General features: G+C 37.2%; 1 protein-coding gene across 1 annotated transcript in view; it reads left to right on the plus strand.

Moving 5' to 3' along the window:
* The first annotated feature begins 3,302 nt into the window (after positions 1-3,302).
* LOC124521301 (A disintegrin and metallopeptidase domain 3-like) overlaps positions 3,303-13,291 on the plus strand; it is a 146,652-nt gene continuing 136,663 nt past the window's right edge. The window contains exons 1-3 of the mRNA XM_047092394.1: positions 3,303-3,366; positions 3,917-3,996; positions 8,879-8,934. Coding sequence (XP_046948350.1) covers positions 3,303-3,366; positions 3,917-3,996; positions 8,879-8,934 — 200 coding nt within the window. The remainder of the gene's footprint in view (positions 3,367-3,916; positions 3,997-8,878; positions 8,935-13,291) is intronic.

The raw sequence follows: 13,291 nt of genomic DNA on the forward strand, positions 1-13,291 counted from the left end.
ACACGGAATACTACTCAGCCATAAAAAACGAAATCTTGCCATTTGCAATGATGTGGATGGAGCTAGGAAGTATAATGCTAAGTGAAATAAATCAGTCTGAGAAAGATAAATACCTTATGATTTCACTCATACATGGAATTTAAGAAACAAAACAAATGAGCAGAAGGAGAAAAAGAGAGAGAGGCAAACAAAGAAACATACTTTTGGGGTGACTGGGTGGTTCAGTCGGTTGAGCGTCCAACTCTTGATTTCAGCTCAGGCCATGATCTCAAGGTCTGTGAGATAAAGCCCCACCTCAGGCTCCCTGCTGAACGTGGATCCTGCTGGGGATTTTCTTTCTCGTCCTCTGCCCCTCTTCCCCACCTCTCAAAATAAAGAAATAAACATTAAAAAAAAAGAAACAAACTCTTAACTATAAGCAATGGTTTCCAAAATGGAGATGGGTGGGGATGGGTGAAATAGGTGATACAGATTAAGGAGTGCACTTGTGTGTACACTATTGTACACCTGAAACTAATGTTACACTGTATGTTAACTAACTGGAATTTGAACAAAAACTTAAGAAAATGATAACTGAGGGGCATCTGGGTGGTTCAGTTGGTTAAGCATCCAACTTTGGCTCAGTCATTATCTTGCAGTCTGTGAGTTTGAGCTCTGTGCTGACAGCTCAGAGCCTGGATCCTGCTTCAGATTCCGTGTCTCCCTTTCTCTCTGCCCGTCCCCTGCTCACACTCTGTCTTTCTCTCTGTCTCTCTCTCTCAATAGATAGATAAATAAATAAATAAATAAATAAATAAATAAATAAACATGCATTAAAAAAATTAAAGAAAATGATAACTGAAGGTAATTTTCTTAAAAGTTATAAAGAAGGCCATAAAAAACAAAATTGGTGCCCCTCTCATCCCAGTGGCTTAGTCTTCTCAACAATTTCATCAACTTCCACATTAAATTATTCAGCAAACTGATTTTTCCTCCTAAATATTTCTCTGGTATTTTTACTACTTTTATTTTTCTTCCCACTCTAATCCTAGGCTGAGAACATTTTTGACCTAAGCTATGTAAAATTCCCTTCAAAAAAAAAATTCCCCTCAATGAACCTATTGCTTCCAGTTGTCATTATTTAATCTTACCATCCCCACGTTATTACAAGTTATCATTTTTTTTTTATTTGAGAGAGAGAGAGAGAGAGAGGGAGAAAGAGAGCACAAGGGAGAGGAGCAGAGAGGTGGAGAAAGGGAGAGAATCTTAAGCAGGCTCCATGCTCACTACCAAACCCAACTCAGGGTTTGATCCCATAACCCTGGGATCATGACCTGAGCTGAAATCAAAATTCAGATGCTCAACCAACTAAGCCACCCAGGAACCCCTACAAGTTATCATTCTAACACAAAATCCATCATTTATTTTCAGTAAAACTCTTGGATGATATATTTAAGAATAAAGTCCTAAACTTCACTAACATCCATACAAATCTATATGGCTCACATCTCAACTGTTATAACCACCTCTAGGTTCACTTGATATCTGTAAAGTAAACAAAATTATATTAGCTTTATTCCCAAAGAATTTTTTATTTCTAGCTATGGTATCTCTTATACACATTCAGTTTTCTGTTAGTTTCTGAGGCACTTGGAGATAGGGACGGTGTCACACATAATTTGATATCTGCCTGGTTTCAGGCTTGTAATAAGCATATAAAAGTTATTGAATTAAATTCAAATGACTTGAATGCCTATGAATCATGCCCAGAAAAATTAGCAGTTGATACCAACAATGCAAATACAGTAATGAATTTAGATAATAAGTATATATTTCCCTTTTGGTTTTATCAGGTTATAGACAATCAGGGAGAAATTTTACTTTAAGAGCAACATAATTTTGATGTTAATTCCCTCATTTTTTATATAATTTGACAAAAAGATGAAATACTAATTTTAAGGTACATAGACACATTCAAGTAAATTAAATGAATACAGTATACACCAAGGACCACAATAAAACTAAATGCTTAGGCTATAAGTACTTTAGTGAAATATGCAAAATTGCTATTTTTAAGTTAAATCCCTTTTGTTACCATTTGTTACCTGTACCAATATTTTCTTGATAAATAGACACTAAAAGTAGTTTTAGGAAAAATATGAAAAAGGTATATATATATATATATTCTTAAAAGGCTATATACTCCGTTACATTTTTTTTCTTTTTACAAATTGAGAAAATCATTTGTTTTGTGGATAAATATTGTATTTAAGGAATGTGAGCAGAAGTATTCCATGGAAGGACAACTTGAGAATTGTCTGGCAAAAAAGTCCTGGCAAAACTGAAATCATGCAAGTCATCAACTTGCATATTAAGCCAAAAAATGAAATTTCTTTCCAAGTTATTCCGTTTTCATGTGTGAATGTCATACCAATGGGGAAAATGTTTACATTTAACCTTTTACTAGCCACAGATTTTTCCAAGAAGCCAAGTTATTCACAATGGAATAAATAAAATAATGGGAAAATAAAGTTGTTCTTACAGGATTTCACAGTTGTGATTTGTTTTTTGGTTTTGGTCTGATACTTAAACTGCTAATCCATAATGAGGGATTAAAACACTTGCATACACCATTTCATATTTAACTTTTACTTAATTTCCTTAACCAAAGGGTTTTCTAAGAAACAAAGTTATCTACGATAGAAGAATTTATTTATACGATTTTTTTACACTCTTTATGTGTGTGCACGTGTGTTTGTTTCGACCTGAGACTTAAAATAGAAATACCGCAGTAGCCACGGTTAAAACATGCAACTGTCTGCTACTAACCATACTGTGAATTTCCATTTTGTTTTTCTCCACTAAAGTAATTCAGTCATTGTGCCAGAAAATGATCACGTGGACCACTGATACAGCCAAGCACTTCACCAGCAGATGGTCCATTTCCAAAGGAGAAAACTTCACTTTATGACCCTTATGTAATCCCTAAATGTGTTTCAGATATCCACATTTGGAAAATAAAGCCCAAGCCCAAGCCCACTTGTGCACCAAGCCAGGCTGCCTTGTGCCTCCACAGCCCAGAGGGCGGTGGGTGGGCGCCTGGGGCTGCTGCTGTGCCCGCAGGTCAGCAGAATGCGCGGAGCGGGGCGGGCGGGGCGTGAGGAACAGCAGCGACCCCTCCCCCATCGCCCTGCTGCCTGCCCTGCCCGCGCCGCCCGCTCTGCCCCCGCTCCCTGCAGGCCGGGAGCTCAGGGCCCAGCGCGCGAGCGGCCGCCATTCCGCAGCCAACCGCCATCACCGTGGCAAGGCCGGCAGGACGCGCAATGCTGCCTGTCCTGCTGATCCTCTCAGGCCTGGGCCGGCTGAGCTCCGCCGGCCATCGTGAGTGTAGGACCTGCTCCGTAGAGGGTCACCTGTCGCAGAGCCTGTGGGCGTGGCGGGCTCCAGAAGCTTGCTCCAGAACCCTGTGCCCGGCTGGGGGGAGCCCTGCGTCCTGTCAGAGCCCGCCTAGAGTCAGGATCCTGCGGGGCCTGCTGCTGGGAGGGCTCAGAACAGGACTGGGACAGTTGTCCTCACGTGCCTGACCCTGCACTTGGAGGAGGGGGCGAGCAGCTTCTGGGAGGTGGGGCCTCCAGAGCAGCTCTTCTTCACCTGTTGGGGCTGAGGTCAGCAAATCCCAAAGTGTCTCTGGAAGGTGGTAGGGTCACGTCCCATTTCTAGGTAGCCTCTTCTGGAATGCACAAAGTCTGATTCCGTGGTGGGAACGTACCTGCGTGTGTGTGTGTGTGTGTGTGTGTGTGTGTGTGTGTGAGAGAGAGAGAGAGAGAGAGAGTGAGTTCGTGGAAGTTCAAAGAGTGATGTGATGTGACAGGACCACTGAAGAATGAGGATGCTGGCAGGCACTGGGGAATGCTTACAGGTGTTTTCCTTACTGCAGATCCTGAAACATCACTTCTACAAATAACAGTGCCACGGAAGATAGAGACAAACACCGATGGTGAAGTTTCAGAAACTCATGTAATTAAGAAATCACTTATTTTTTGAGTGCTTTATTTTTACTGGACTGCGTGACCCAAATCAGCCCATGCACATATTCCTTTGAAATTTTGTGTCTTGATTTTTCTCATTTTCCAATGAACGTTATGAATCATTTTTAAAACACAGACTCAGAAAAAAGTGCCCCAAATCCCTATCACACAAAATGATATATATAGCCTACTGGACTTTTTTTTTTTTTAACAGAATATGTATATTTAAATATTTATCCTGTGTAAATGAGGTTACACTAACATTTACTTTTTATTTAACATAACTTTTTATGTTATTTATTTATTTAATTTATTTAACATAATGTTTAAAATTACAATATATGGGGTGCCTGGGTGGCTCAGTCGTTTAGGCGGCTGACTTAGGGCATGATCTCACAGTCTGTGAGTTCGAGCCCTGCGTTGGGCTCTGTGCTGACAGCTCAGAGTCTGGAGCCTGCTTCAGATTCTATGTCTCCCTCTCTCTCTGCCCCTCCCCTGCTCATGCTTTGTCTCTCTCTGTCTCAGAAATAAATAAAAACATTAAAAAATTTTTTTAAATGACAATATATAATTTCTTCATGCCTATATTTGCGTATATAGGCGTATATGTTTGTTAAAATGGAAGTGATATTATTTTAAATCTGATTAAAAAGTAAAGCAAGTACATTGTAAAATTAAGTCTAGACAGGACAGAGTTGTTCAGAAAGTGAATGTCCGCCTCAGTTTCTAAAGGTAGTAAATTTGAACTGAATGAATTTTTAGAGATATGCACACACCTGCACATATAATTTTAGCAATAATATATGAGTGTGATAATTGGCTTTTAATTTATTTATAAAGTTAGAATATACTTTTATGATAATAAATAAAACTGTCATTTTTCATAGCCATTCACATATGGATGTAACATTATTGTTTGTCAGATTTAAACATGTAGTTTTATAAACCTTCTTGGTAGTCATTTCCGTAGGATCAATGGGCAAGCCATTTTAAAAAAATGGTGCAGGGGCACCTGGGTGGCTCAGTTGGTTAAGTGTCTGACTTTGGCTCAGGTTATGATCTTGTGGTTCCTGAGTTTGAGCCGTGTGTTGGGTTCTGTGCTGACAGCTTGGAGCCTGGAGCCTGCTTTGGATTCTCACTCTTCCTGCCCCTCCCCTGCTAATGCTCTGTTTCTCAAAAATAAATAAACATTAAAATTTTTTTAAAATGATGCGTATTACAAAATATCTATCAGAAAAGTTTTATTGTAGTTAACTTTCATTAACAAAGAATAATAATGCTTCTTGAGGGCTTTTGCAGGCTTGGTTCAGACTTCTTATACCTGTTTGTTTTTTTTTAAGTTATTTTGAGAGAGACAGAGTGTGAGCAGGGGAGGGGCAGAGAGAGAGAGAGAGAGAGAGAGAGAGAGAGAAGGAGGATCTCAGGCAGGCCCTGTGCTGTCAGTGCAGAGCCTGATGTGGTGCTTGAACTCACAAAACTGTGAGATCATGACCTGAGCCAAAATCGAGTTAGATGCTCAACCAACTGAGCCACCCAGGCACTCCCGGCTTCTCATTCCTGTCAATGTGATAAGTATAATGAATGCTTCACTTTTAATTGGCATTTTTAAATTAAGTCTTAAGACAAGATGCTTTTACATATATTGCCTATTTGAATCTTTTTTTTCTTGTTAATTTCTTACCGATTTTGATTTCCCTTTTTAAAAGAGTTTTATTTATTTTAGAGAGAAAAAGCAGGGAAGGGACAGAGAGAGGGAAACACAGAATCCCAAGAAGGCTCTAAACTGTCAGGACAGAGCCCGATGTAGGGCTTGAACTCACAAACTGTGCGATCATGATCTGAGCCCAGCAGTCAGACGCTTAACCAACTGAACCACCCAGGTGCCCCTTGTCTTCCCTTTTTATATGAATTAGTTTTGGTTAGGACACTTTGTTTTCAAGAAAGATGTGTTGATGTAAAGACAAACGGGAATATGATAGGAATCCAAGGATTGGAACCTCTGTAGCAATATCTGAGAGGAACATTGAATTGCCAACTGGAAAACTGTTAGACGCTGGGGTGGGTTTTATAGACTGAGTGGTCTGTTTGTCTCCTTTTATGGCACACACACACACACACACACACAATCCAGTAAATATGTGTTCATAAAAGCTATTACACCCAAACAAATACCCAGAGAATTTAAAATGTTTAGGACATATACTGGGAACATGCTAACCAAAAGCAAACACGAGTATCCATGACAAAAGCGGGAGAAAACCAACATTTAGTACACATACCCACACACCATTATGAGAGATAAGCATGCTACTTAATAAAATATTCAGTTCACTAGGAATATATAACAGTTCTAAATTTGTATGTTTTTATTTTTATTTATTTTTTTTTTATTTTTTTTTTTATTTTTTTTTTCAACGTTTATTTATTTTTGGGACAGAGAGAGACAGAGCATGAACGGGCGAGGGGCAGAGAGAGAGGGAGACACAGAATCGGAAACAGGCTCCAGGCTCTGAGCCATCAGCCCAGAGCCCGACGCGGGGCTCGAACTCACGGACCGCGAGATCGTGACCTGGCTGAAGTCGGACGCTTAACCGACTGCGCCACCCAGGCGCCCCTAAATTTGTATGTTTTTAGAAAAATGCTCTCACATATAAGGACTGATTACACTAAAGGAAGAATTTTTCAAATCCATTTTCATAGTGATATCTTAAAATGTTTTTCTCAAATGTTGGTTTACAAATCATAAAGGGATTCATAAAGACAATTTGGACAACAAAAATATTTTATTTGACGGGTTTATATAGAAGTGAACCCATCAAATTGAATATATTGTTTTTTCTCTCTGCTATTTGTTTGGACTCACTAAACTCTATGGGATATCACCATAAGGCTCTTATTTAATGGCAAAGCGTATAGTGCAGCAAGAGAAAGAGAATTCAGGCAAATATCAGGAATTCCAGAAGCACTCAGTGAGCTTCATATGAACCCAGTCTCTGCGTTCTTATAACATGTTGAGTCTCTGGCTTGAAATAATGAGACTTATGGTAGGAATTTTGGCTTTTGGAGGACTCCTTAAAAAGCTTTCAGTGATGCTTTAAGTAGCCAAGCCAACCTTGTCAAACTGGTTAGGGAAACATTAAAGAAGTTAACTTTAGTCTAAAGAGTTTTTGAACCTTAAAAAGTACCCTATAAACCTAACTGTCTTTGTCTCAACAGAGAGTCAGAACATCTAGACTTGTAGGCAACTCCAGAAATAAAGGTAGTGTTTTTCTAATCCAGCTGTAATTCAACTATATAATAAATAATGCACATTCTTCTCAAGAATATACAGATAATTCAACAAAATTGACAAAAACAAGGAAAAAATGTTAAAATATCAAATTCTGACAATATAGTATTTATCTTGTAACAATTCAATTAAGTTAAATCTTAAAACAATTTAAAATGTATATGGAAATTTAAAAATACACTTCTACATTATTCATGGGTTGAAGAAGAAATCGTAAGTCATAATGGATATTAAACAATAATAGATGAGATTGAAGAAATTACAACCCCAAATTCAAGTCATATTCTGAAATGACATAGAGGCATACTTTACAATCATTTGCAATTTTGTAAATTTTATTCCTCTTTGCACCCACCAACAAAGATTCAAAAAATGTACTGAAGAAAACTATAGATTAAAAGGAGAAAAACAATGTCACAATAATTTGGGGAGATGTCAACACACCTTTTTCAAGAGTTGTAAGTTATAAAAGACAGAACACTATAGAAGGTTTAAAATGACTTATGCAGAAAACTATACCCAATGACAACCATGCTCAATAACAAAATTCACACTTTTCCCCATGTTTTCTACATTTTGCAAATGTGGAAATTAACCATGTGTATGTTTTATGATGATGTCACAAATTGGATTCTTTGGGATGTGGTCTTTGAGAGGATTCTCATGAAGGCAGGTACGCTCTTGTGATGAGCGCCTGTGGAAAGGATGAGAAGAAGCAGGAATGGGGAGACAGAGACTCAACTGAGTCTCAACAAAGTGTGAAGCTGGCATGGCCCATCAAGATCTGGAGTTGGGGGGCGCCTGGGTGGCGCAGTCGGTTAAGCGTCCGACTTCAGCCAGGTCACGATCTCGCGGTCCGTGGGTTCGAGCCCCACGTCAGGCTCTGGGCTGATGGCTCGGAGCCTGGAGCCTGTTTCCGATTCTGTGTCTCCCTCTCTCTCTGCCCCTCCCCCGTTCATGCTCTGTCTCTCTCTGTCCCAAAAATAAATAAAACGTTGAAAAAAAAATTAAAAAAAAAAAAAAGATCTGGAGTTGGAATGAGGGGGCTTCTCATTAAGTGGGGGCTGTATCAGAAAGTTGTGAGTTGGTGTGAGGTGACCCTCTTCAGCTGAGGCAATTCCTAAAGAGGACAGGGAGATGAAGATTCTGTGGGTAGCACTTCTGACAGCTTGGGGACGCTTCCTATCATCTTAAAAGGGGACCCATGTTGTATTTAATTTTCAATTTATTTGGGGTAGAAATTGCAAAGTAGAGAAAAGATAATGAAATTCAGGTTTCTTCCAAGATTACTCAACATTTCTAAATGTATCCATTTTAAGTTAAAATTTCATTATGATAATAAATGTTAATGACTAATGCACTTAGTTTTGAAACAGATTTAGACTCCTTGATTTCATTGAAATTTAATTATGGTTAATTCTGTCATATATTCCAAGATGGAGAGAAGATAGCAATATACTTATATATGCATATGTTATTTTGAGACATGTGTGATATGATCTATGTTTATATGAAAGAGTAAATAAATTTTAAGAATTTTGAATTTCTAATAATTACATTCTCTCTGAATACTTTGCTGTAGGTCACTTATGCCATCAAAATTGACCAGAAAGTATACACTCTCCATCTTGAAAAGCAGTAAGTAGACATTCTTCTTTTCATACAGTTGTTTTTAGTTTCTGAAATTTTTACAGTCACTACCCTAAGTTGAGCCTAAGCAAGAGCATGACTCTTATATTTAACGTGTTACATCTTTGTGATTCAAGTCAGACTAGAATTCCAAGTTTTCATCTTGAGATTTTAAGTCTAATGTTTGAGCCAAATTCTAATTTCATGATGTAAAATTAATGTATATCAGATAGATGAAAATTAGTCTATATAACTCTTTACAATATAGCCACAACTGTAACAATTAAGGCAATAGCTTTATTTGTCCATATTGAATTTTGTTCATGCTGTCATTTTATATATGACTTTATGATTATATACATGATTTTAAGCATTTTACTTGCTATTACACCAACATTTTTTTTTAATATTTAAAAAAATTTTTTTTCTGCATCGATTGACAGGATCATATGGTTCTTACCTTTTCTTTTATTAATGTGATGTCTCACATTGATTGATTTGTGAATATTGAACTAGCCCTGCAGCCCAGGAATGAATCCCACTTGATCATGGTGAATGATTCTTTTTATATGCTGTTGAATTCAATTTGCTAGTATCTTGTTGAGAATTTTTGCATCCATATTCATCAGGGATATTGGCCTGTAGGTCTTTAAAATTTTTTTAATGTTTTTTTTAGTGTTTTTAATGTTTTTTTAAATGTTGTGAATGTTTTTTAATGTTTTTAATATTTTTTTTAATGTTTATTCATTTTTGAGAGAGAGAGAGAGATAGAGCACGAGTCAGGGAGGGGCAGAGAGAGAGGGAGACAGAATCCGAAGCAGGCTCCAGGCTCTAAGCTGTCAGCACAGAGCCTGATGTGAGGCTCGTACCCATGAACTGTGAGATCATGACCTGAGCTGAGGTGGGAGGCTTAACCGACTGAGCCACGCAGGTGCCCCAACATGAACATTTTTTTAATCTCTTAAATTTTCACTCTGTGAAGAAACCAGTTTCACCAATTAATAACCTTGTGTGTATCTTTCCACCATTTTCTTTCTATTCTAAATCTCACCTTTCCTTTAAATAAAATATGTAGAAACCTACTAAAAATGGTTTGTTTTTAGACAAATGGAAATACTGTTCTGTGATTGGCAGGTCTTATTTAATAACAGTGTTCATTTTCTTGCTTCATATATATATATATATATAAGATATATATATCTTAGCTCATTCTTTAACAGCTAACATCTGTAGTATGGCAGGTTGATAGGTAATGAGGTTGTTTCCAGGGATTGTCACTAAAGAGGCCTGCAATAAACATCCTTGTATGTGTGTTTTTATGTAATAGAGATTTTGTTTTGTAGGCCTGATATCAAGAAATGTGTTTCTGGATCAGGAAGTATGAATAAAAGTAATAATAGTGATAATGATAACAACAAAACAACAAAAGTAACTGACATTATGGGGCACATATCAATTACCAGACATATTTCTAAGCAGTTTGCATGTAGTTACTGGTATAATGTCCAGACCAACCTTCTTTATTACTCACATTTTATATTAGGATTTTGAGAGATAATGCCAGTTTCTGAAGACAGTAGCAGTTTAGATTTTCAAAAGCATGCAAGATGTGCCAAAATATTATACTGCATCTTTGTGTCAATTTGTATTTCCCTAAATAAGGTATCTAAACAATTATCAACTATTTTCATTTTCCTGTTTCCTGGTTCTAATTTAATATTTATTTTTCAGAGCAGTTTTAGGTTCACAGCAATATTGAGTGGAAGGTACAGAGTGTTTCTGCATATACCCTGTGCCTCCCCGCACACATATATAGCCTCCCCATTATCAACATGCCCCACCAGAGTGATATATTTGTTATAATTGATGAGCCTGCATGTCATTATCACCCAAAGTCCATGGTTTATATTAGTCCAATATTTTTTATATTTGCTTTTTTCTTTTGAAGGATTAGACATTTAAAAAAGGAAAATTCTGAGAATAATATAATTATTTTCTTATCATGAAAGACACACATGTAAGCATTTTATTTATCTATTTTTCTAAAAGGTGTACATGACAGGTAATAGTGAAATCTATCATTTCAATTTCCAGAAATAGTTCTTTCACTGCCCAGTGCTAATCACAGTTATGATACTGACACATACTCTAGTGTCATGATTTTATCCTTATTCATCTGTATGCCTAGAGATTAATAAAAATAATCATGTTTTGCTTGATTTATTGACTTTGGCTCAGGTCATGATCTGGTGATTCATGAGATTGAGCCTTGCATTGGACTCTGAGCTAATAGCACTGAGCCTGCCTGGGATTCTCTCTATCCCTCTCTCTCTGCTTCTCTCTCTCTCTCTCAAAATAAATAAAATTAAATTAAAAAAAATAATCATCATGTTTTGAGTACTACTTTAAATACACATAAATGGCACAATACTTCTCTATATAATTTATCTTAATATGGTGGACCACTAAAGTGACCCCAATTCTTTACCTTTGCCTTTATCTTCACTCTTTGCCATGTAACTTTGAGTTCCTATCATCAAGAGGTTGAATATATGCATCACACCCCAGCCTCCCCACTCCCAGCCCTTGGATATGAGTTTATCTGTGCAAGGCCAACTTCATGGGTGTATGGTCCTCCAGGACTCCATGGTTAGACATGCTCTGTACTTGGTTTAATTCTCTGTTGTTGCTTCCCTGAGATTCTTAATACTTTTGAACAAGAGAGCTTGTATTTTAATTTCACTACGGGCCCTGCAAATCATGTAGCCCATTCTATGGCTATGTGACTTACTTTGGCCAAAAAGATGTTAGCTGACTTGATTTAAACAGAGGTTTGAAAAAGCTCCCCTGCGTTCCTGCTCTCCATCTTGTTTGTCTGCCATCCCCATGAGAATATGTTTGGGCCAACTTGCTGGGAGATGGAGACAGGTGGGGCACAGCCAAGGTGCCCTAATCATCTCTAGATAAGTCAACATTCAGCTGAATCCCAGACCATTGATCAAGCCCAGCCACCATTAGCAGAACTACTAAGTCTACTCACACTTGACCCAGAAGTGTGAGCAATAGACACTAATTATGTTACTGGGTGTGTTTCTGGTTTTGAGGCTGTGCTTTTTGTGCAAAATTTTTCATAACATCTTTATTTGAGAGTCATTCATACAGATTTGTGCAGAATGGGTTCATTGATTGTAAATACATATGTAGCCATCGAATAAATATATCTCACTTGTTATTTGTCAACCTATATATTTATAGCAAGAAAAGCTGTATTGTGGCTATCTTTGGCCATGATGTTCTGGGCTCGAGTGAAATTGAAGGGCAATAAATGATACAATTGTCAAGAGTGCTGTATGCTACTAATTTTTACTTCCAAGGATTTATACCAGCCTTCACTCACACCAATAATTCAAAAACATTTCTGTTCTCTACATTCTCAATAAAATAAGTATCTTCACTCACTTATTTTTGTTAATGCATAAGAAATGCTATTTTATTGTTATTTCTATTCATTTGTTTTGGGTTATTTATTTTCAATCTATGGCTTATCCTTCTGCTTTTCTTTCTGTTTTTTTTTTTCCCATGATCAATCTGTGGGAAGTTTTGTTTCCTGTAGATATTAACTCTTTATACGTTCTGTATGTTGCAAACATGCTATCCAGCTTACTTATTGTCTTCTTCCTTTGTTTGTGGGATTTATTGCTAAAAAAAATGAAATATTCATATAATCATTATATTCATATTTTCTTTCATAGGTTCTCAGATTCCTCACTTGTGTCACTCACATCTTGAATTTATAATATTCCTGTATAATTTTAAAAATTCTTTTTACATTTATGATGTAAATCCAATGCTTTCAGTTTCTTTACCTACCAACTGTTTTTGCATTTTCCAAGTTTTATTTCTGCTCTCTTTTTATTTTTTCCTTTTATTGCAATTTTATGCAATATTGTATTAGTTTAGTTTGTATTGTTTAGTTAGACTAGTTTCAGATTATTTTCTTCAGATGGGTTGCTTTCTAAACCTGTTCATATCTGCAAATGTCCCTTTTGTTCTCATAATTGAATAAATCCCTTAATTTTTCATTTTATTTAAAAAAAATTTTTTTAACGTTTATTTATTTTTGAGACAGAGAGAGACAGAGCATGAATGGGGGAGGGGCAGGGAGAGAGGGAGACACAGAATCGGAAGCAGGCTCCAGGCTCTAAGCCATCAGCCCAGAGCCCCACGCGGGGCTTGAACTCACAGACCGCGAGATCGTGACCTGAGCTGAAGTCGGACGCTTAACCGACTGAGGCACCCAGGCGCCCCTTAATTTTTCATTTTAGTTTTAAATCATTACACATTAAAAAATTTTTTTTTTATTACG

This window comes from Lynx rufus, unplaced genomic scaffold (assembly GCF_022079265.1).
Source record: "Lynx rufus isolate CCGP_SWC_20201006 ecotype Redwood Valley unplaced genomic scaffold, mLynRuf1.p SCAF_3, whole genome shotgun sequence".
Taxonomy (NCBI): domain Eukaryota; kingdom Metazoa; phylum Chordata; class Mammalia; order Carnivora; family Felidae; genus Lynx; species Lynx rufus.